Source organism: Vidua macroura, chromosome 1 (genome assembly GCF_024509145.1).
Source record: "Vidua macroura isolate BioBank_ID:100142 chromosome 1, ASM2450914v1, whole genome shotgun sequence".
In the NCBI taxonomy this organism is placed as follows: domain Eukaryota; kingdom Metazoa; phylum Chordata; class Aves; order Passeriformes; family Viduidae; genus Vidua; species Vidua macroura.
This window is the reverse complement of record NC_071571.1, coordinates 22,539,478-22,564,292: the sequence shown is the minus strand read 5'-3', so window position 1 is coordinate 22,564,292 and position 24,815 is coordinate 22,539,478. Positions and strand designations below refer to the sequence as shown.

Here is a 24,815-nt window from a genome sequence, read left to right as displayed (position 1 = left end):
ATTTTCTATAAAGCTCTAAAGCTGGTGTCCACAACAGTCTCATTAAATTAAGTCTTAACTGTGTAAGCAAAAATATACCATATTCAATGTCCAGTTTAACATTTTGTATAAAGTTAAGGTTTGACATAAGGTAAATTTGACCACAGTCATTACCTTTTCATGTCCACAACTGCCACTACTATTTTGGTTCTCCAAGTACTTTACCATCTTTGAAATGGTAAGAAAGGTTGTCCCTCCTCCCCTTTTTGATCAAATACACGACAGTCCTTCGTACACTGTAGCAGGTGCTGAAGAAAAATGCTTTTCTGTTAAGTCAGGAATGTCACTACTTGGTCATGAGACAGCAGACAGACCTTCATCATTTTTGCAAAAGTTATCTCCAGGGAAAACCATCAGCATGTTTCATTTCCACACTATCAACTCACTCTTATCACAGACCATCATTCTTCTATGACAGGCATTTGAATAATACTTCAGATTTGACAATGGCTGACAGATAAAAAAACATGAAATTAAACACAATGCCTACTAATAAAGTGCTAAATGTAAGATAAAGAACAAAGGAAAAAGAAAAAACAGACTAGTATTTCATTAACACTAATTACAATTACAATTAACACTAATTAACACTAATTACAATATTAATACATATTCAGAAAGTAGGAAACCTATTTTTATATCAATTCCTGAGAAACTATATGGAGAAACAGTTTGAAGATGTAAAACCAGTGAAAGAACACTGTACCAAAACCAGTGATAAGTGTTATTTACTAAACCTAACAGAGGCAGGTTCTTAGACTCTGCAAGAAATGGTAATTTACATCCTCATCCACAGGCATGATCTAATTCCTGCCACAGACAACCAGCAAAAATGCATTTTTTTCCTTCTACAAAGTCATACTTAGAAACTTTTTTTAAACCAAGTAAATTTAAAATGGTATGGAGCAACAGAAGTAAACAGAATCATATTCAAGATGTTAAAGAGTTTATTTTAGGAACACGGACAAAAATAACACAAACATCTTCAATACTGTACATTTGTTTAACAGATAATAAACAACAAGGGAGGTGATTTAAAGTGTACAGAATAAATGGGACCATACAATTAGACTGGGGGTATAGAAGAGCTCTTTGCTTGTCACATCATACTGGCAAGCTACTAAAAGTGCTCAAGGAAACCCTTTATGAAAAGTAAGACAGGAAATAAATCACATTATGGAAGTATCAAAAGAACAATAAAAGGTTAAAAAAAATACTGCCTTCTTACTGTACTGGCTCTGGCAGGGACTGAGGTAACTTTCTTCATAGCAGCCCTTATGGTGCTGCTTTGCTTTGGATTTGTGGCAAAAAGAGTGCTGGTAACACACCAGTGCTTTGGCTTTTGCTGAGCATTGCTTGCACAGCATCAAGGTTTCATTTTTCCCTCACTCCGCTTGCTCCAGCAACTAGGCCAGAGGGAGCAAGAAGCTGGGAGAGGATACAGTTGGCCAAAACTGACCCAAATTGACCCTATTCCAGGCTCACCAAGAAAACTGGAGGGAGGCTGGGCAAAGGTCTGCTTCTGGGAGGTGGCAATTGCTTTGCAGAATTTGTTCCCTCTACCCTCCCTTTCCTTCACTTACTGCGCCTTTATCTCAACCCTTTGCTGTTCCCATTCTCTCCCACATCCCCCCGAGGGAGGGAGGAAGCAGCTGGGCAGTGCTTAAGCTGCTGGCCAGGGTCAGCCCTGGTAAACTGCAGAATCTGGGCAACTTTACACTTTTTTTTTTTTTTGCAACATACTTTAAGTTTGGAGAAGAAAGTGCTCACACAGACTGATGCTTCTTAAATATAGGAACACATAACTATGTTTGTTTCAAGATCAACCTTCCTCCAATTTTGCTAACTGCATTCAAAGTACATATTAACATTCCCACAACTGAATTTAATTATTCAAAGACCAATATGCTCCTCTCTGTCAACCCTTACGCATTACACTCTTGGAAGATGCTTTTCCAGGTAAAAAAACCTCCACCCACAAGAGTGTGCATGATGTATTCTTCATCAACTATTTCTGCTATGCGAAGCTGGCTTCCATGTTGCTTTTTGTTATATATATATAAATCTGTCTATTTAGGAACATGAGAACAACTGTTTTAAGTAGCAGTTAAGACTGAATTCAAAATCACACTATTGTGACTATTAACCATCTAAGTCAAGTAATGAAATATAGATTTTAAGAAGAGGAAACATAAACCAACTTCAGCGAACATTTCAACAATAAAAAACATTTATGGAAAATTATTTCCATACACGTAGGAGATAGAAACATGTTATTTCAGAAAGTCTTTAGCTGCTTCTAGTTTTACAACCAGGAAAAAATACTTTGGAGAGAAAAAAAACAGAAGTGAAAGAGCGAAAGGGCTAATGAAAACAAACTGTCTTCCTGCATTCTGGAATTACAGCTCTTGTGGAAGGTGCTCATCTTTATTCATTCTCAAATCTGCTGTAGGGGTTATCAGAATCCTGGAGAAGACCTGTAAAACAAAATGAAAAACTTCTGAGTTACTGGCTTCACTGCTATTGGTACTGCATGTAACAAATCCAAAAGGCAATTCTTGTAATAGTTGCTCCATTCCCCAGTCAGTCAAGGATTATAACAAATTGGAAGTGTTCTAAAGCACTCTTATTTCTGAGGCAATAATAATGACTAAGTATTTCATGATTTAGCACGGAGAGAACATTTCTCTATGAAAAATTATTATGGAAAAAACATTTCTCATCTGTGAAGTAAACTCCAAAAAATGCACTTGTGAGGGTCAAGTTGACAAAAATCTAAGTAGAGAGAAGTCTCAAGAAGAGCAGATTCCAAGTGGCCAGTTCATAAATGCAAGTGACTATAAGATCATCATCTTTTAAAATGTAAGATGTTGCTACTTTGACTTAGTTCAACTTCAATTATACCCAACCATCTGTCACATTCAGCCACTTACAGCTTTTCTGCAACAGGACAATAATCTCTAAGAAAAAATGAAGATCACTTCTTATGTGCACTAAAACCTCCATGGACCAGAACGAGAGCATCACTTAATCCAAGTTACAGTATGTTTTCCTCACAAAGATTCTTAATGACTTTATACTAGAATACTGTTACAGAAAGCACAGCAAAGCCATCCAATTATGCTGAGTGCCTGGATATGCAGAGCATCCTCTGTATAGGTTAGCTGAGCAATCGCTGTTCCACACAGAAATTATCTCTAAGAGAATTTAAACCACACTTTAAACCTGGGGTAGGCAGAAGACTGAAAATAAAGGAGTCCTTTAAGAGTCCAGAGGATGACCTTCTGCTGTGAAAGGACAGGACATTATTGCTATCTTTTCTGCCAAGATTTTTATGCATCAGTATAAAAATGTCTGACAAGGACTCTTCTGTAGCTCATTTGTCTAAGTGTGGAGACAAGACAGTGCAGCCGAGCAACTTCAACTCACAAATGTTCAGATTCACAATAATGAAAAAAAATACTTCTAGTCACTGCCAAATCTTGTAAGAACTTCTCTCAGTCCTTTTCACACCATACCTCTTTCCACATGTACCTGCACACAGATATTGAATATTGATATATTCACTGTTTTATCTGGAAGTCAAAACCTAATGGTGCTGTAGGCAGACTACACTATTGCCTACCTTGTACAGTTGGTGAGCTTCATTTGAACTGCCAGGTTATTTAAGATGCCAGTCAAGCAGCACAATTGCTCAGAGCTGATTACTGTATCAGTTACTGCAACTAACTACCTGATAGGGAACAATAAATATTTGGAATAAAGAATAAATATGAAAAGTCCTATAATAACTCAAATAAACAAGATTATGAGTAGTCAACTTGTAAAACGTTAATATCAAAACTATCCCTCATATATATGACCCTGACTTGTCCAAGGAGTAAGCCAGTAACATTTATAAAGCTTCAGCCAGATAACATGACATAGAGTCTATTTACCTGGTGTGGTACCTTGTATTTGTTTTTTGAAAATAAAATAAAAATGTAAACATTTGTTTAATAAGGATATGCTTAGATGATATAATTGTGAAAAATAATCTACAGTATTTTCAGATTTTGAATTTTTTATCTTTTTAAACTTCTAGAAAGTGGTTACTTCTCAGATATTGTAATATTACCTTTCATGCATTTAAACAAGCAGTGGTGATGTCCACTATGTCTATTCTAGCTGTCAAGTAAACTAATACACAATAAAAAAATCCTCTCTTATCCTTGGCCTGCAATTCAACCTTCAGTGCCTTCAGGTAATATTGCTGCATTAATTTAACCCCAACCCAAAGAGAAAAGAAACATTTCTTTTACTCCCAGATCATCACCACCTCCATGCTTCCTCCAGACTTGTTAATACTTTGGCAGTTAGGATATACAGCTCCTAATATATTCAGTTACCTGAAACACAACTGAATAGTCCAATTAAAAAAAAAATTGCAGTATTCCTGTATTTCACCCCTTTGAAACACAAAACACATTTACACAACATTCACCAAAAATCAGCATCAATACTAGAAATTACCAGTATTATTACAATTACAATTGCTTAAACTCCCTGCACTCGTTTAGTTCCATTTACAAATAAATGCACCTAACTTCAAAAAGCTTTCCACAAAGTGGCAAGAGGTGGTACCATATTTCCTGACAAAATGAGCGTGGCCTGCAGACTTTTCTCTGTAGAGTCTGACAAGTGCTTATTATATTTTTTTGATATTTCATTCAAGACACATACTCAACACTTCATAGGTCTGAAAGCAGCACAGTAAAACACTAGATACTGTTATTTACAGCTTAAACAGCTGAAATCCAATGGAAAAGATTTTCTACAAGTAGTGCCAATTTTAAAGTAACCAGAGGACTGTGTAAGAGTCCTGATAAACCTTTCCTACATCATTATGAGGAGTGAATATACTTTTCTCTTCTCCTGCCCCAAAACATTCAGCTAAAAGCCATTTTAGAAAACTAATCCTCATATTTCAAGTGAATGTGTCCTTTTTACTCCTCACTGGATATACCATTCCCAGCAGTACTTGCTTTAATTTTACTGAATTATGTTTAGGAATGAACAGATCTAATCACCACCAATCAGGCATTAGTATGTGTAACTTAAAGTATTCTCATCTGTTTCATCACAGAATACTGAAACTAAATAGGCTTTAAAGAATGATGGGTCAATCCAGTGCTAATATTATTGGCTCTGACTTCAGAAATTGATCTCCCAGGAGAAAGGGACTCCAAGAGAAATGGCAAGCCCTCCTTCCAAATGAGGATAACCAGGGGTTACAACACCTGATACACTTTGCTTTCAACCTTGCTCTTAAGCCTGCATCCAGTATTTAAATTTCTTTTACCCTCAGCATTTTAAGTACATCATAAGATTACATTAAGCAAGAGGAGTGAGACAGCAGCTCATCACTTGCACCAACTCTTACTGAAAAAGTATCAGGCTCCAGTAAGTGGACAAAAACTATATGGAGAGACATACAAAAAAAGGAGCATGACAAAAAACTTCTGTCAGCTGCCACAGCTGCTCTGCCAGTGCCACTCTGAGGAGCTGGCAGCCCATGCTAATGGAGCAGCACATCTGGCTCAGCTGAAGCTCTCGTGCTGCCTGGAACCAGACAGGAGCTGTCTCTCGACTGTTTCCTGTCTGACATGAGAGTCACTACCCAAGTTGTCATTTACCCTCAGGGGTTCAGGGAAACCAGATGTTTCAGGAGCCTTGTTTGCAGTCAAGTCCATCACATGCCACTGGTGAACTTGAATATTGGCACAGGTCACTTAAAAGTTCTTACTACTATTTACCCTCATTTTGAGGTTAGTATTTGACCTACTTAGCAGTATCTATGAAACACTCAAAAATTCAAAAGGTATAGTAGTCAAGTATCTTTCGTTAGTTTATAGGAAATAATGAAGCATCTTAGTAAATATGAAATGACAAAGCAATGGTCAAAAGAAATTAATACCTTTCCAGCATATTCATTTATATTGCATACTAACTATGCATGTTCAGAGTCATTGAGATCTGACTCTCATCACATATCAATGTTGCCCAAAAACAGAATTAACAAGTGAAATACTTACAAGAGACTGTGTGTAGTTGGAAACAAAAAACCCAACCTAGTTTACTGCATGTCTTCACCCCTTACTAAACCTTTCCTCTAGTCCCCCATATTAACAACTGTATTCTTAATAAACTAAACAGCTTTCAGTGTTTGGCAATGCAAGGTTCTCCTGCCTTGTGTTCAGAACACTAAAGAAGGTCAAGGCAAAGTATCTACCTTGAACAGAAGAAACATTTACTGTCATAAACTACTGAAAAATCAATGTCATATAGAAAATAAACAAGAGAGGATTACATATCATTAAAATAGCTAATCAAAACCTTTGCAGAACTAAAGCAATGAAGTGATAATTATTTTGCAAAAATTAAATGAAAAAAATCCTTCCACTAATACTTGGCAAAATCCTCAAATAAATAAATAATAAAGCAGTTTCTCACTAATGCTATACTGAACACACAATAGAAGCAAATGCAGCAGGAATTAAATTGTAGTTCCTTTGTGTACTACACAAGCTGCAAAGTACTCTGAACTCTACTTTAAATTTTTCCTAAGAGTCAACATATAATTTGTGTAATCATATTGCATTCATATATGTGAGCAAATGAAAAATACTATCAAATTGTGCAACAAAGAAACAATTGAAAATGCCTACTCCTGGTTGCTAAAGCTCTCTATTGCTTCCAATGCTCCCAAAGGATTGTGGCTAGAGTGACACCTGCAGTGCATTATAAATGTGTAATTACCATTTAAATGGGGTATGGAAAGCTGGGGATGAAATGGGAAAAGACATTCCCTTAAAGCCAACCAAATACTGAAATTTCGGGCATCATCATCTTTATCTACAGTCAGGTTAACAAAGTCATTGTCATTCTGCCACTCATCCATGCCTACTTAACTGAGAATCCTCTCTGCAGTGTGTAAGAGTGCAAAATAATCTAGTGCCTCCCAATTATTTGCAGCAAGCAGTTTTTATTAGATTATGTTTAATATGTTAACATCTGTATTTTCTAGACAGTAAAAACTGTGGACAGAAGATCCAAGTCTCATGGAATTATTCTGACCACTATTTGTCTGTGTATTATCAGAATGCAACCCTTATATTCAACAGCAATTATATTTTAGAATTTCAAAATTTATACATATTTTGTATTTCCTTTTTCCTCAGTTACATACATCCTTTAAGGATGTGCTAATTATGTTATGTGAGAATTAAATTTTTCTTTAAAACAAAAATTAACCATGAGATTCCAGGCCCCAAATAGATATATCTGATAATACAAATTAATCTTTGTTTAGGCAATACAGCAAATCTGTCAATAAACTTTATATAGAAGTTTGCTAATAAAATTTAAGTTTTATAGTCCAATTGCAATCCTGTGGAGGTAAGATGAATTGCAAAACCTAAGTGCAGGAAGAAGTGAGTATGTCTGACTTCTTACAAGAAGGAACACTTTCCATTAACACAATGAATGTACGAACTTGTTTCTCATTAATTCATTGATAGTGGAGGCAAAATGACACTACCTCTCCTATGACTGTGGACAGTGTAGCTACAAGCAATACTTGTTTTATTGAATTTGATGTCTGTATTCCAAGGGCATTGCATTATACGGTTTCAAATTTCAGGGAACTCAAGTACTTCAACAAGATCCAGCAAAGCACTCCACAAAGGTCTGAAAGTTAAGCACTGAACAGGCTTCAGCAAAATGTAGAGCCATGCAGAGACAAGTGAACCGGTTTCACAAGCAGAACATAACTGAATGCAGCTTTCACATCACCGAACTCCAGTGCAGGGCTCTGATATGGGAACTGCGATTCTGCACCCAGGACCTGCATCTTGGCTGCATCCAGGAGATGCAAAGGTCCATCTGCACTGAGTGCTTCAAGTTATTGTGGGGACACAGCCATTGTCCTAAGCTCTTCACCAGATCTTTCCCAATGATTCAAACTTGCTCAGATTGACTGTGAGGTCTCTTCTAAGGAGAAACAATCACGAAAAGGTTGTATTGTTTTATGTTGTGCTTGGATTTTGTTTGCTTTTTTTACATCTGGACTACTGTTGTCAATCACTCAAATAACTCTTGAAACTGAATTGTGGTTGAAATATAGGGTTAATTATCCTGTAAAATAACACAGAACAACTTCCCTGACTAATGTTTAACAAAAATTACTTCCAGTTTCTACAACATTTTTTTTTCAGTAACTCAAGTTTTTTCAGTAGCTCAAGCTTCACAGTGTAGTTTTCCTCCATTCCTGCAAGGATCATTCTTTTACAAACATTCTCCAGAATTCTCTGCAGACAATTCCCTACAGAATTTGTCTGTATCACTTCTGCATCAGGCAAAGGGCAGGCTGCAGATTCATGAAGGCATTCCTAGACTCTGCCAATCAGTTTAACAAGAGGATGAAAATTAACAGCTTTGAGTGACTGTTCAGGCCCCTAGAAACACTTTCTCTGACATTAGTGCAATTTGCATAATAAAAAAATGCAGCAGAGTTTTAGTATATCTGTCTCTGAATACACAGTACTATTAACCCTATGAACAAATGAAACGAAATGTGCAAGCACTGACAAGCCTATATAATAAGAGCCTCCTACACAACACAGCAGGTCTTACAGTCTTGTGATATTCTTCTACAACTGGACCACAGCTCCACTTAAAAACAAAGAAAAAAACTTTTATCCCTACATTAGGCTGCATCCTCCACCCTTCTTTTTCAAGCTTGATTTAAAAAGCTTGCTATCTACTAGTCAGTCTCTCCTCCTTCAATAGTCATGACTCCAGTAGCAAAGTTCAAGTAGGTTGATTTATCACATTCAGTAACCAACAAAAAAGCCCCCAAAGTCAGTCTTCTTTCTTAGGAACAGACAGAATAAACCACTTACTTTAATCAATACATTTAAGTGCCCATCCCAAGCACACTGTCTTCTTGCCCAGTTTGACAGTCAGTGCAGGAAGAGAACAAGAGCATAAACGTGCTGAGATCAGGTGACAGGCATCAGCAGAAAACTGGGCTTGGCTACTTCTGACACTCATAAAGCAGCTTATTTCTGCTGTGAATTTTAACAATCATTAGGGAAAATGAATCAACTTAGGCATAGTATCAAAACAAGATGACACATACCATACTTCTTACGTATTTCATCATGCTTCAGTTTTCTTTCATGTTTCCTACAAGAAATAAAGGCATCAGAAAAACATTCAGACTCTTTTGAGCTGTAAACAAATATAATTGCATCCAAAAAGGACATTAGCATTTTTACATTAGTATTAGTAATTACATTACAATTAAAAAAAAAAAATCACACTTAGTAGTTATATATATATGTTATCTTTCTATTTACGCTTCATCTGTATGTATCAACACACACTGTACCTATAAGACTTATCATAAATTCTTACTAATTTATAGTGTGAACATAAGATGTATTACAATAATAAGAAATACTTTTCTATATAAAAGAAATATATCCACATATATGCACACATTCACACACTGAGGTGTTCATCTATACATAAAAAAACAAGGCACTACACTACACTGGAGCACTCCTTAATGCTTTCCAGCTGGGAGCATAATTGTAAAATTTAGCTTTGCACAGAACATACTTTGGAATACTAATAAAATATAATAATTCTAAAAGGATAAAAAGGTGCATTACTATTTTGTATAAGACGTAAAGCAAGTATAAGTGAAAACTACTGCCTTCTAAAATCCAGCATGGCATCCATGCAGAGAATAAATTAAAATATTGTGCTAAATATAAATTGGTTTTTATGTCGTCTGACCATAAGACCGTTTGCAAGGCTGTACCTAGTACTGCCAAACTTAAATTATTCACATAAACCAATTGTCTGATGAGTTGATTTCTCCTTCCCTTTTGCAAAGGTGAAGGAGAGAAAAATGAAAGATGTTTAAATGGAAAAAATTCCATCTTTTCTCAGATAGTTTTCCTATATTACAAAGGAAGGATCTATTTTGCTTATTTTAAAAAACAAACATAAAAGCTCCTACACAACTGCTTCATGAGTATGAGCCAGGATCTATATACCTTGCAGAAAAGACATAGAATTTGGCAAAAAGAAGTTCCTCTAACAAAAAAAAAAAAGAAAAAAAAAAAGGAAAAAAAAATTTAAAAATACACCTTTTGCTACCCTCTGTCAAAATTTTACCCAGTTAGACAAGTTGTGACTTCTGCTGGATTCCAATTTGCACATATTCAGCAGAAAGCTGTTAAGCACTGACAGCTTAATTCATCAAAGATCCCATCTGCCCTATGCATATTCCACCTCCAAACAATTCCTACTGCTAATCAGATCCTGTGTGTCCTCAGAAGCAATTATCCTGCTTCCTACAGAGCTGAGGGTTGAAGTGGCCTTTTCCAGCAATTGCACTTCTGGGAAAGCATGTAGATAAAGCGCGATGAGAAAAACCAAACAAGACAGACTCAAAACCTTCCACTACTCTTTCCCAGAGATACCCACGTCCCTTACATCTCTCTGCATTATTAAGCCCAGGCAGAATAGTAAACAAAGCAACCTGGCCAAAATGCAGTAACAGAAGCTGGAGAGTCAGGGTAATGAAATTCATGTAGAAGAAGAAAGTCAGGATTGAGACATTGAAGAGAACAGAAAAAAGAGGAAACAAATTTACCCACTGAAGGTAACCTGACAACAGGATTTCTGCTTTCTGTGGTACATAAGAGGAAGATATTATATGGGGCAAGGGATCTCAGGAAAAGAATAGAGAAATTCTGCTTAAAGCAGTCTTCTCCAATATAAAGCTAAATCCTTCTACTGTATAGTTTTCATGTGAGCTCAAACCAGGTTTATTACTGGTGGTACTAATGACATTTCTTCCTTGTTTTGCATATCCTGTCTGAAGTAATGAAGACTCATTGCTGCAGGTTTCAGCTACTGAAACCTCAGTACTTCAGCAGCCAGTGTGAATCAGTTCTGAATTCAGAATGCACCTGCTTAAGAAGGGGATGGTGCAAAATCAAGCTGTGTAGGCTTTAAACCTCAGAAAGGCTTTAGGATACTTCTCTAGGTTATTCAAAACAAACCACCAAACATCTAATTATGATTGAAGGGTAAAACCATTAATATCAGTGAAACAGTCAAACTCTGACAGGCAGCCACAACGGCATCACTTCACCCCTGACTAAATCCTTGCTCAGTAAATAAGGCTTAGGTACACATTAACCCAGAAGAACCAGACACAACTCTGAACTGGCAGGCCCTGAATCAGCCACCCAGAATTACTGTACCACCCACATCTCACATAATGATCAGCTCAAGTCACTTCAGTCTTCCGAGTTGGTTCTGTTTCTTAACACTACTGCTATTACTCCATCTTATACATGCTGCAGTCTTGGCTTCTCATGCAAGCTGTCCCCACTGCAATAAGGTGAGGAGGCATTTTTCTCAATACTAACAATTCCCATAATAATCTTCAATACTCAGTTCTTCACAAATAAACTGCCATCCTTTCTTTCCCTGGCCTCTCTCCTTGTTCTCCCTTACTATCAATTTATACTTGGCATTAGATCTTATTGCTTAGTATTTGTTTATAAACTTCAAAAATAAATAATGATTTATAAATCATATAAATCTAACCTATTCATATACCATATACTTGAAGCTGTAAATAATTGAGTGTATAGAAGAAGACTCACTACTCAATGCCATGCTTAAAAATTATTTTTCATGTTAGAGATGATGAAGTCAAATAAAGGATTAAAATTATGCAATAAGATACCTGTTTTAAGTCAAAAATTGAACTTCAGACATCTTTCTCTTCGTGCCCCTCACTATAGGTGCAAACTCAAACCATTACCAGTAATTTTCAACCCTCTCAATAAACTGACAGCTACTTTCAGCCTTGTGTAGATAAGCAGAGAGCCAACATAATAACCCTTACTTTTAACAGGCATTTTCCAAAGAGACACTGAAGTATGCATAATTAACTGATTTTTAATGCAAACAAGTATTAAACTTAAAAAGCAGACTTTTACAGTGTACCTGAAAGACAGAAAATACTAGGTGCTGCAATCATCTTAAACCTTCCACAAAAAATATTTCCATGGAACACTATGGAACTTGGGCCTCCTTGCTTTGTTTTTACCATTCACTAATGGAATCATGAAATGAAGCTCAGGCTAGTCCTGTTCACCTTCCATTGCCCACTGATATGAACCATATATGAGCTGATATGAGCTGTATTTGAAGTAGCTGTATCCCACAGAAAAAACAAACAACATTTAAGATGACAAGAAAAAAACAAAACCAGATATACACAAGGTCAATGCTGTGCCTATTTTTCTCCCGTATTTATCTGAACATTTATCTGATATTTATCTGAACATCTATTCAGATATTTTCATAAACTATGTGAAAACTTCAAAGTAGAAAGGAAGGACTACACAGTAGAAGGCAGTGTCTTCCTCTGCAGGTTGCTTGTCAAAAATGGGCTGTTCAGAATATTAATTTGTTTTACAGCCTGCTAGTAGCAATTCATTCTCCAAAGGTCTTAGAGGAAACAAGCGGTGGGTAGGGTGAGGTGCTCTAGGTGCTGGAAGTGGCTTGTGGCTTATTCCTTGTGTTTTCCCATGACCCCCAGCCACACACACAATTGGTATGCGTGTTCAGAACATGGAAACACCCCAGGGCTGCTGCTAAGCTCTCTCCTGCAATTAAAGCAGTTTCTGTTTCACAGACACACTCCTGAGACAAGCTGGGAAAGTGAAATGCTGCTCTAAATAAGGCTGCAGGAATCATTCTGGCAGAGCAGCCTGCTCCCAGTGATCCTTGTTCGTAGGCTAAATTCAAGAATGGAGCTGATATTAGCTCTAAGTTGCTAACTGCCTGGTGCAACACCACTTGCTTTGTGTGTGTGCACAGCACACCTTACACTCCAGAAGCATCAGACTTCCTACAGATTAACTGTACGAAGAATTTAAAGCTGATATACAAATCAGAGTGGAAAGGTTACGGAACACAATCATCCCATTATGCACGTAGTCAGAAGTCTTTGCTTTATAACTAACACAGCTAAGTGCTGTCTTAACTGAACAAAGCAGCATAATTAAGGATGTATATTTCACCACAAGGCACATGGTTTTGGCATACAAAAAAATGTTGATATTCCTCACTGGATCCTTCCTCTTTTGAAAGAAACAAAAGCATTATAGGAGAAACATCACTTTCATAGTAGCACTCGGCCTACTATGCTGTGACTAGTTATAACTGGATTAACAAATAGAGAATTCCCCTTTTTACTGATCCATTGCAAATATTCAACATAACTTATCTGAGAAATTGTGTGTGAGCATACTTCCTGAATTGGACACCTATTTCTTCCCCTTCCATGCACATTCAAGTCTGACACTTTCAGCTCACAAATTCAGATCTTTATGAAAATAAATTTGCATCTGTTCTCTTCTTGGATAATGTTTGTCATTACCTCACAATGATGCACAGAGCAGTCATGGTACCTGCCACACTGAGCATCAGTTTTGTAAAAATCTGATACTGTCATGCCTAACATTACAATGCCTCTTTGTTTAGTACTCCATGTATTTCTCAGAATACTCCTACATCATCAGGAAGTGTATAGCTATATATCAAGCTGTCAAGACTTACCTCTGAAGAGACTGTAGCCTTCGTTCCTCTCTCTTCCTAGCTAGTTGCTCCTCTTCTTCCTGTAGTCTGCTAGAAAAATGAGGGAAGGAAAGCATAAGAGGAGGAAAAAGCAACTTTCTTGCTAAACTATCACTATTTACTACTTCATAGCCATGTAAAATTTCACAGCTGAGTAAGTATAGTTTACAAGTTTGTGTAATTATTCTTTCACATTTTATAATATCCAATTACTCTACTCATTGCAGCAATATGCCCTTCAGCCTCCACAGAACTATTTACTCTATAGTAACAGAACTACATCCTCTTCTTAGGAAAAGGATGCAGACCGTTCCAGAAGCAGGATTCCTAACTGCCTTTTTCCCCATGTGTCACACCCCATTTAAGAGTCACTGTTCTGCATGTGCACAGTTAAGTCCATTGTTGTCCTTTGGAAGAAGATTGATGGCTCATAAGCTTTTGATGCCAGAACAATTTATCTTTCCAACAACCATTACTATCCAATCTCAAGCTGCCCCCAGGAAATGAGTCTGTTCTGGAATAAGCAAGGATTTACCTGAGCATCAGCTGTGTGATTCTGGGAAATGCTGAACCTACACAGTACATCTGAGCAGTGCATGTGCAGATATGCTCTACTGAATTCTCTGCTGCACTTTAGCTTTGTGTCCTGCCTTGGAGAAAGCTCAGTTTCACTTAACCATTAGACAGACTGTGTAAGACCTGTATGACTCTAAAGCAAATGTCAAATAATTTTTCTTTTAGTTCTTCCCTGACAGAATTTATGACGATTCTTCAGAATTAGTAAATGGACAACTGCCATGCTTGTCCAGGTGCTAATCATCTTCCAAAAGTGAATACAGTTCTGAAGATGTCTGAGATGAATATTTACAATATTAATACACCTGAGCAGCATTACCACTCATCTGCAGCCACCAACATCTAAGTTAAGCAAGAGTGACATCCAGTGGTTAATTACAGTATGTCAAATGCTTTAATACACAAAATTCAGACACATTCAGCTCTGGAAATATGAACTCAATTCCTTCATGTGCTCAAACAGTCCATATATCTCTCTCAACATTTTAGTTATTTCAACACAAGCCAGTACTTAAGAATCCATGTAATGTTTCAGAAACAAATTTCTTAGTTCCAGCTTTTTCCACCTAAAGAATTAAAAAAATATTAGGGGAGCAGGAAACAAATGCAACAAGGTCACTTTTATTTGAAAGCAATGTTAGACCCTTTTGGAAAACTAATCAATTATCCACATCAGCATGTCCAGCATAAGAAGAAGCTCCCATTTTTGGGCACCCTTCTGTAAAACTGCTTTACTGGAGACCCATGTCTTATAACTATGCAATAGTCTTCACAATTGGTGTTGCAAAATATGAAAGCATCAAATAAATAAAATGTTGGTGTATGACTCAGAAAATAAATTTCTTCCCTGTAATTAAACAGCATTAAGTATTTTCTGACTTCTGGATACTTGGAATTGTTCTTCCAAATTCAGAAAGTTTGAGATTATACAAATAAAAACATGGTTGAAAAAGGAACTTCATAAGAGTCTATTTAGTAGAGTTTCATGAATAATAGCTGTTCATGAAACTGTCATGAGTACAAGAAACCAGACTCTAAGAAGTCCAAAAACAAGGATAAAAATAAAAACTATGCACCAATATTCCTAGAATTCCTGTGGTAGGATAGACATGGATGAGCCAACTACATTACTGCTATGGGGGTTAATGCACTTAAGTATTCTCTGTGTTTAAGGAAAAGGTAAATTCAGGCTTCTCAAACACTTAAACACCACAGCTTAAGAATTCCCTAAAGAAACACTGATATTTCTGCAAAACAAGGTTACACCTCAGAGCTCAGATGATACATTTAAAAAAGAACCAGTTAAACAGATCTAGTATTACATTTCCACAACCTTTCCTTCCTCGTATTCACAAAAAAAAAAACTTTCTTTTGTAGAAAATTAGTCCCCCAAAATAAGGAAGACAAGAGCAAAAGAATTCCTGCTGAAACCAGTGGGCTTAAAGCCAATAATGCACCAGGCTTCAGTGTAATAACACATTCTGACTCCTCCTGAAATAAGCTGGACCCCAGATTGACAAGACCTTTAAATCCTCTAAGGGTCACAAGATTAAGCTTGACACCTTTGGAGTCTTGGCATAAGACGACTCTCAACTAACCCTCTATTTTTAGAATTAGATGTTACACTACTGATTGACAACTTAGCTACTAAAACTGAAGTCCAGCACAAATATCTCTTTTCACAGGATTCAAGCTTTATTTGCTGACATGTCAGCTACAGGGGTCTACTCAGTTGTTCTGCAGAGGATGCTGGCAGATCTTATGTAAGATCTAAACCTGTTCTTTACATTTTCAGGGCTTATCAGCACAGGGCTAAAGAGTATTCAGTTTTGCACTAGGACAGATTTGGGATACTAGCCTACCAACAGAACAGATACACGCTTCTTTCTCAGGGAAGAAAGAAAGGAATGAGATGTTATTTACAATTATTTTCATATTTCTTTAAAGCCACAGATATACCGTATTTCTCTGGCTTTAAGGTCAGCACTAAACAATGTACAGTTACATAAATTCTTTTAAAAAACCCAAAACCAAACGTCAAACAGGAACAATGACCCAAAGTTATTTAAATAAGTACAGAAATCATCTCAGACCAAGAAATAAGATCCCCATTTTATTTGTACAAAAAGTATTGAAAGACACAAAGAACAGAGCTAGCTGAAACTACACTGTCCAGAAAGCTTTAAAACATGAGTGATAAAGGGAAGCATGTTGTGCTGTCCCACTTCACAATGCAGTACTGACATACCTATTTTAGCTACTCATCAACTACTTCCCTCCTTTTAAGAATATTAGCTACTCAGAGAAGCCAGTTAAAAAAAAATTCTCCAAGATCTCAAGAACACTTAATTTCTGCAGTACTACTTTCCTTGAAAATAAGTAAATTATTCTTAGTATCTTAGACCAAAGAAGTATTATCTTACACGTAGAATATCTTTTTGAATTGGCAAAGACAGCTAATCCCTTATATACTGACTGCTGACAGATCCTAGAGCAACTCTGAAAGATGGATACCAAGTGCCATATAGGACATTGTTGCTCAGTTACTTTCTACTCACCTTGTCCCTTTTTGCTGTACCATGAAAGTACAGCTTGCCATGAAAGTACAGCTTGCCTTGAAAGAAATTATTTACACCATTATCAGAAGAAGCAAGGATTTACTTGGTCATTGAAAAATTTCATATCCAATGTTAATTAGAAAGTGTAAAACACAGAAGTGTTTTTCAGCTTGCGTGAAATCAGACAAATCAGTGCTGCTGTTACCACTGATGGAAGAACAATTCCATCAGTGTTGTTCCAGCATCATTTCCAGTGTCATACTACTTGTCACTAAATATCTCTTATCTTCTTGTCTTCCTCAAACAAATAAAGCAAAGTGACCAAAACTGCTTCCAAATGAAAATATTCTTAGAATACTAGAGAGTAAAAATTGTAGGTAGATAGGGAAGACCAGGACCCAGTGTTAGGAAAGAAAACAAATACATGTGTTTACCTCCTGGAACGCCTTCTGCAGTAACAGCAGTAACAGCAACAGACTGCTAGGGACACCAGAATGAGTCCAGCTACCACAGCCATAGCAATAATTAAAGCCTCAAAGTTTACTGAAAAACATGAATATATTCAACTTGTTAGACTCCATCAGTAACATTTATCTTTCTGATAACTCTTCCCTTCCTTCCCAGATGTTTTTTCATCCTTATATGCAAAACATGATTCTGTTCCACTACCCCAGATAAAATGCAGTATACCACATTCAAACTTTGCTATTAAGCATAATCTACACTGAACAGACATGAAGTAAAACCACATTTCTCATCCTCATACTTCCCTACAAGATACAAATAAATATATTTCATCCAGTAAAGCAAATTTTTTTTAAAAAATTTGTTTTAAACAAAATTAATTTTTTTTCAAAAGTATACTATTTAATTGAAGCAAAAAAAAACAAAAAAAGGGTTTTTGGACCTATTAAAGTGCAGAGAAAGACTGTCAGTTTCCAGGCTACATTCCTGGCAACAGTACCTATTTCATCTGCCTACTATTAATGAAAACACCCAACACAATCAAGCTACTTTGTATTACACTGTTCTTCACTCTGGTTAATAATCTGTCAACACATGTAATTCATATAAAATTGTAACTGGAAGCCAGTCATTTGTTTTTGACTTTGAAAGCTGCACTATTCACCTTCATTTTCAGCAACAATGAACAACATTAATCTCTTAATTTTATTTGCTCAAAGAGAAAAACCACCACCACCACCTTCACAAGTTAATTTTACTGCTGTGTTTGCAGGGGTCTCAATAAGACCATATAACCCCATTGCATGCTGCTGCCTGTAATTTGTAAAAAACCTATTAAGGAAATGCATATTTGAGGGTGTTTTTGTAGTTGTTTTGATTTGGGGTTTTTTTTCTTCTTTTACTTCTTTATGAAGTTTTCATTCTGTGTTTAAGCTACAATCAATTAGAAACACAAATGGCACACAAGATAGAAGCCATTTCCACAGCAGCAGTAAACTGTCAAGACCACCCTTAGTATCAGTAGAAAAGGATGTGTTTCTCTACTCAATGTGTTTGAGAGTGTTAACTTACTTCATAGCAGCTCATTTGATGCTGTGTTTCGGATTTCTGGCTCAAACATGCTGGTAACACACAAATGTTTTGGCTGTTGCTGAACAGGTTTGAACAGCACCAAAACATTTTCCCACCTCCCCCCTGGCCCCTTGCCCTCTGTTCCCCCCAGTGAGTAGGGCTGGACACAGACAAGAGAGTGAGAGGGGTCAGGAGGGGTTGCTGAGAGAACACTTGACCCAAGCCAGCCACCAGATAATGTCATGGTCAGCGAAAATATCTGAGGTAAAGGACAGGTAAGTGGAGGGCAGTACTGGCTTCCAAGGGGAAAGCCAATTCCAATGGGAATTTATTGTTTGGGGACTGGCTGAGCATCAGTCTGCCTAGGAGGGGTGGTAAAAAAAAATTGCATTTTTTCCTCTCTCTCTTTTTCCTTCCCTTTTTAAACTGTCTATCTCAATCAAGAACATTTTCTGCTCTTGTTTCTTTTTCCTCCTCCATCCCACTGGGGCCATGGGAGAGAGGGAGGAAGCAAGCAGCTGTGTGAGTACTCAGCTACTGGCAGGAGTCAACCCTCCACACTTTCAGAAAAAAGTCTGCTAAACATTTCGTAACAAGAGCCTTTACTACAACACTGCAAGCCCATTTTTCTTAAAAGTGAGTTTTATCACTGAAATTATATTCTTATCATACCCTAAAAAACTCCAACAGAAGTCTATGCACAAATGCCTGCTGTCAGAAAACAAAGCATGAAGCCCTTCTCTGCAAACATAGAATTGATAAAGTTCACCTGTACTTTTTCATCTAGTCACTCTGCAGCAGTCATTAAGTGGTAGTGTTCAGAAACTTGCATGTTCCACTTTAACAGCAATCTTCTACTTCTGCTACCCTAATTTAGACTACTGCAAAATCCCTCTGTGCTAAGCATGTAACTTTCTTCAGTCAGCACAGTCACTGATAGTTCACCCCCACTTGTTTGTCCTTTAGCCTCCTGGTGTCCATGCACAAACACAAAGAAAACTTTGCTCTGCTGGACTGAAGCTGTACTCTTGCTTCACACAAGAAGCCTTCCAATGTGTTAGATGTTCTCTGTTCCAGTCCAGTCTGAATCTAGATCTGTACACACATTACTACAAAAACAGCTCCAATATTTCACCCTGACGGCAGCACATGCCCAGTCATGTATTTTGTAGTAAAACACACACAGCAAATGGAAACTGAAGAACAATTACACCATGTATGATTACAACCTACAGTGGCAGAATGCATATTCCTTTTAAACCTTAGCTACATTGCCTTTGGCACCCATCAATTACACTGTTATTTCAGTTGTTTAAGCAAAAAAAGCATTCAAGAATTTCTGTGTGACTCTATTCCTGTGGTATTGGTTCACTGCTGCCACTGGAATATAATAGAATTGTGGATCTAGACAAATCATCCAACATTTTCAGAAACGTTAAAGAAAGTAAAATGTTTTAAAGCCATTGCATCACCATACCTACACTGACTGGGGCTATGGCTCCAAATCATAACCACTGCCTCCTCACCCAAATAAATTATCAGGAACAAGCTTACTTTAATCATACTCATAAATAATTTTCTACAGCAAAAGTAAAATTAGTACCTACTCCAGCAAACTCCCCATCGAGCATTTGAGAGAGAACACAATGAAGATGGTGGAAAAATACTTCTTACAGGGTAATCAATGCATGTGTTGTTGGTGTAACACCAAAGGCACTGTGCAAAAGAAACAAGAAAAAATGCAAATTATTAATCTTCAAAAACAGTTAACAATTTAGTGCACCACTCCAAAGACAAATTTCTTATGTAAATGTAAATATGTAAATACTGGAGAAATGGAAGCGCTTTGTCTTCTAAAGCCTACAGAAGTTCTCGCACAATTTCTCAGTAAAACCTAAACTGAATGGTGAATAAGAACATTTTGTACTTACAAGTAACACTAGCCTGAAAATATCTGAGAACATATTGAGGTACCCTGCATACTTGAGGGTAAAATGGCTTTGGGTTTAAAATTACTGGAATTAACAAATACAAAATACAAAATCACACTGCCAACTATTCAGAATTTTAAAACACCTTGTATCTTTAAGGAATAAAAATACACCTATAATCTTATTTCAGCCTTGAACTTGATTATCAACTGAAAGAAAATAGTAAAGAATCCTTATAAGTCTACAGGAGCTTTTGCTGCAAGGTAGTGAATGATACAGCCTCATCCAGTCTGAGTTGCAAAGTACTCTGTGTACCTTAATTGCACATGCTCACATATCTGGATATTTTTAAAATTTCAAGTTTTTATGTGTATTATAGATAAAATTCCAGCACAGCATTTCTGTTTCTAAAGTCATCTCTAAGCATCAAGCTTGGGTTTTGGTTTCCATCTGTTAAAATAAATACTTATTCAGAAGTCATTTACCACACAACTCAAACAGTGAAATAGTTTTGAATAACAGCAGTAGAAATCTTTGACAGGACATGTTTTTTTAGGATTCATTATAAAAAGAGTTCAGCCAGGAACTATGCTTTATCTAACTATCAAGAACATCTCTATCATACATCTTCAATTACACAAAGTCTGTTATCTTGCTCTCAATGGATTACAAAACGTTACATACAAAGGAAACCATTTGCAGCAGATGCTGCTTTCTTGAAAACTGTGTATACAAGAAGAATGTATTACTATTTTGTGGTTGGTAGACTGTACAATTTAAACATACCCATATGCACACATCAAGAAAAAAAACAAAGAAAAGAGAACTCACTTTGCAAAAACTGTGCCCTTTTAATTATGGATGCTAAATGAGAATATGCTTTTTTTGGTTCAAATATTTAATAAGAATAAACAGTTCAAAAATAACAACTAAGAGGGGGCATAATAAAAGTCACTGTTAAACTCTGAACGTAATGCTGACCCTGTTTTGAGTAGGAAGCTGGATTAGGCGGCTCATGAGGTCTCTTCTAACCCAAATGACTGTACACTGCTGGTGACAACTAGGAGCCCAGAAAGGCCAGCTGTATCCCTCTGATGGAGACTCCTGCATCTGGCTACTGAAAATGTGTCTAACCCAAAAGGCAAGATCTGACACAGCTACTGGCTGGAGCAGGGGCTGAAGTACAAGAAAATATTTCCATTGACTCATTCTCAATTATAAAAGAATCTGACAATACACAATCATCGATACAATTCAATTAATATTTTTCCCTTAAAGCCAAAATATGCGTAAGACAAGCAGGTAAGTTCAGATATTTCTCAATCTTCCCAGGTGAAAAGGTCTTCAGTAAGGGAAATTCATATGCAAATTTAAAACTCCTGAAATGTTTGTTTTCAGTGACAAGATATCTTAAGTTTGAATTTGCAATAATCTCACTTCTGCTCTGCACAGGCTAATGCCTTTTGCATGCTTATCACAATACTTTATTACAGAGCTAAATAAGTTTTCAGCAAAGAACAGAGAAACAAATTCTAACATTTAAATGTCTGCCTTATTGCAATCTCATTGGAAATACACTTTGCTACCAATAGTGGCTTAGCCCGGCAGTCTTCAGCACACAGAGTCAGCAGAGGGACTGGCACACTCTGCCTCAGTTACTGGCACTTCTTGGGGCATCTTTAGAGAAAGATATTTCCAGTTTATTTGCATTAATTTCCCATTTTTCCTAGCACAACAGAAGAAAAGCAAGGCATAGTAACTGCCTAACACTGAATTTATTAGATGGACATTTAACAAAGTGCTAGCACAAAATGAGGATGAGTCTGAGGCAGCAGCAAGATCAACTTGCTCAGCTGAGCTAAAAAAGCCCTGAGCACACACTGGCACTGGAAGCCTGGATTCGGGATGTCATCTCCAGACAAAGCATGGAAACATCCTGAGTGACCAAACCATGGAGCAACCCTGGCAAAGTGAAAGCACACTGGCATCACGTGTGACAGACGGGAAGCAACACATCAGTTGATTCTATCACTTCAATAAGTAACAAACAGCCAAAGAAAGCCTAACAATTAGATGTTATATTAAGTGGAAATTCTTATCAATCAAAAAAGATGTTAAAAATCTTACCGAAACATTCATTAGACATTCTTCACAGGACTTCTGGGAAAATGCTGAACATGCTAAAAAAACCAAACAGAACAGACATTATATACTTATTTTTATTCCATAAGGTATATATCATAACATTTAACCTTTTTTTTTCGTAATCCTAGATACAAGCAATAATTTTGACTGAAGTAATGAAATGTCAGTAATTCCATTCCAGGAGAACTGCAACAAACAGAGATAAAAAACATTTAAGTTTAACCTCAGACATAGGGGAACAATTCAAGCTTACCTTTATCTCTTTTGCTTTCTCTAAGGACAACACAGAAGGTGTAACCCAAGAGTCTCCTGGTATCTCTGCTGAAATTCTAGAACTTACACACTTCAGTTTAGGGAACATTCCAAATTGCGCAGCTTTGGAAGCTTTGCAAGAGCTGACCCTTGCTTAGGATTTATCCCCTTCCATAGGTATTAACTTTTTTTAAAAGATAAAAGCTCTTCAATTAGTATGATTTTAAATAACAATAAAAAACACTTCCAAACATAGGACACAAAGTTAATATGCAGGATTTCAATAAGAAATTTAACAGAAGCTTGACAAGTCAAGCGATACATTTTCTCTGAATTAAAAAAAAAAACTACTTAGTGGTGTTCACATTTACTTTTTTTAGAAGTACCCCATGTTTATCATCTTAAGAGCAGTCTTTTTTTATCCATAACTCAGACATAATTTGTTGGCCACAGGACCACATACATGGCATAGTCTTGACCCAGATGAACTATTTGAAAGATGAGGGGGAATCTCCTTTCCTAGTGTGAGCCTGGATTTTTATTCTAGTAATTGTTGTTCCTATGATAGTTTTTTATACCAGTTAATGAAACAAGGTTGTTCTTATTTCACTATATCACAAATACAAGGGGAAAAGATCTCCAAATGGAGCATTAGTCACAACAAGTAGAGTTGAAGTACTCTTTGAAGTAGAGTTACTAGCTTGTGAGACAACTATCTATTTCAATGTTTTATTTTCATAATTAACTATTACATATTTCTGGTACTAATTCTTAACATTAAATGCATTTTATGTACCAATATATTTATCTTTAATTTATATATGCATATAGAAAACCCCCTTACCAGTTCATCTGGTAACAATTGTTACAGGTACCAATTAACAGCCTAAGTGTAAGGCCCATATACCAATTCATAAAAAAACAACATGAGAAGCAGGTTCAGAAACTGTTCTCAGTTTATACTCAAAAATTTTCAAATGGGAGTTTTCAACATGGAGTACCACCACGCTGATTAAAAAAAATATTTCATCAGTTTTCCAACTATGAAAATAGCTGGAAAACTAATGAAAATCTCTCTCCAATGTGAGATTTTAAACACCCAAACAAACAAGCTTTCTGAGTATGAATTAGTAAGGCTAATTTGTTTCAAGTTAGTTGTCTCAAAAAGCTCGAGACTCCCTTTTCAAGGATAAATCCTTCCCTAAAGGAAATTAAACACCTCTAGCTAGGATCTAGACACAGGTGTCAAAATGCACTTGAGATACCCAAATTTGATGCCAGCCAACCTGAGGTGCACCTTTGTGGTCACATCTGTTGGTGGCAACTAAATCTGAGGCGCAGCTTCACCAACTGCCTGCCAAAAGCAGCGAAGAGATAAATGATTCCCACAGAACAGGAAGGGACGAGCACCTCCGTCAGCTTCTCCCGAGCCACATTCCTCACCATCACCCAGGGTTGAACAAACCCCGGCGACTGTGTACTCTAGGATAACCCGGCTTCAGCAAGGGAGGTTGGACCAGAAGACCACTGTGGTCCCTTCCAATCTGCCCCATCCTGCGATTCTGTGACTGCTGCCGCCAAGGTGGGGACTTCCACACGGCCCCGCAGGCGGGCAAACCCCAGCGCCACCAGCCCGTCCTTCGGCCGGGAGCGGGCTGTTCCCTCCTGGCCCACGGGACGAGCCCGCCCCGCGGACAGCACCACGGCAAGCCCCGAGCTCTCCGGAACTCTCCTGATGGCGAGCCCGAGCCCGTGTCCGCCGCCGCGCCCTCTGCCCGGCGCAGGGCCGAGCGCGGGCCCCGGCCAGGCCGCCCGGGAAGGCCGCACCCGCGGGACGGACGGGAAGCAAAGGGAGCGACGGCGCGCTGCCCGCCCCTCCTTACCCTGCGGCGGCGGAACCGTGCTGCGGATCTGCTCCAGCCCCGCCACGGCGCGGCCCCGCAGCAGCGCCAGGCCCTGCAGCCACAGCGGCCACCACAGCGGCCACCGCCGCGCCGCCTCCATGGCCGGGACGGCACCGGACAGCACCCGCTCGGCCCGGGCCCCGGCCGCGCGCAGA

At 37.6% G+C, this 24,815-nt stretch overlaps 1 protein-coding gene across 3 annotated transcripts; it reads right to left on the bottom strand.

The window, feature by feature from the left end:
* Positions 1–968: 968 nt before the first annotated feature.
* LOC128814196 (pituitary tumor-transforming gene 1 protein-interacting protein-like) lies at positions 969–24,815 on the bottom strand. 3 transcript variants are annotated; one of them, XR_008439296.1, is made up of 8 exons: positions 24,640–24,815; positions 22,487–22,539; positions 20,036–20,144; positions 17,327–17,435; positions 13,741–13,809; positions 9,221–9,267; positions 3,665–3,772; positions 969–2,516 (listed from the first exon to the last, which is right to left on the bottom strand). XR_008439296.1 is itself a non-coding variant. In XM_053989810.1 (7 exons), the coding sequence occupies exons 1-7, from the start codon at positions 24,758–24,760 to the stop codon at positions 2,467–2,469; spliced, it is 558 nt and encodes a 185-aa protein (XP_053845785.1). In that variant the 5' UTR covers positions 24,761–24,815; the 3' UTR covers positions 969–2,466. The 3 variants fall into 3 exon arrangements, 2 of the variants coding, with proteins under 2 accessions (XP_053845785.1, XP_053845792.1); XM_053989810.1 differs by lacking the exon at positions 3,665–3,772; XM_053989817.1 differs by lacking the exon at positions 3,665–3,772 and having other exon boundaries at positions 13,741–13,806.

Excerpts from the sequence above, each read along its gene's own strand:
- LOC128814196 (XM_053989810.1), bottom strand. The coding sequence starts at position 24,760 with ATGGAGGCGGCGCGGCGGTGGCCGCTGTGGTGGCCGCTGTGGCTGCAG. Across the intron at positions 22,540-24,639 it reads CACGGTTCCGCCGCCGCAGG|CATGTTCAGCATTTTCCCAG; the intron begins GTAAGGAGGGGC and ends TGGTTTTTTTAG. Across the intron at positions 13,810-17,326 it reads TGCAGAAGGCGTTCCAGGAG|CAGACTACAGGAAGAAGAGG; the intron begins GTAAACACATGT and ends TCATTTTTCTAG.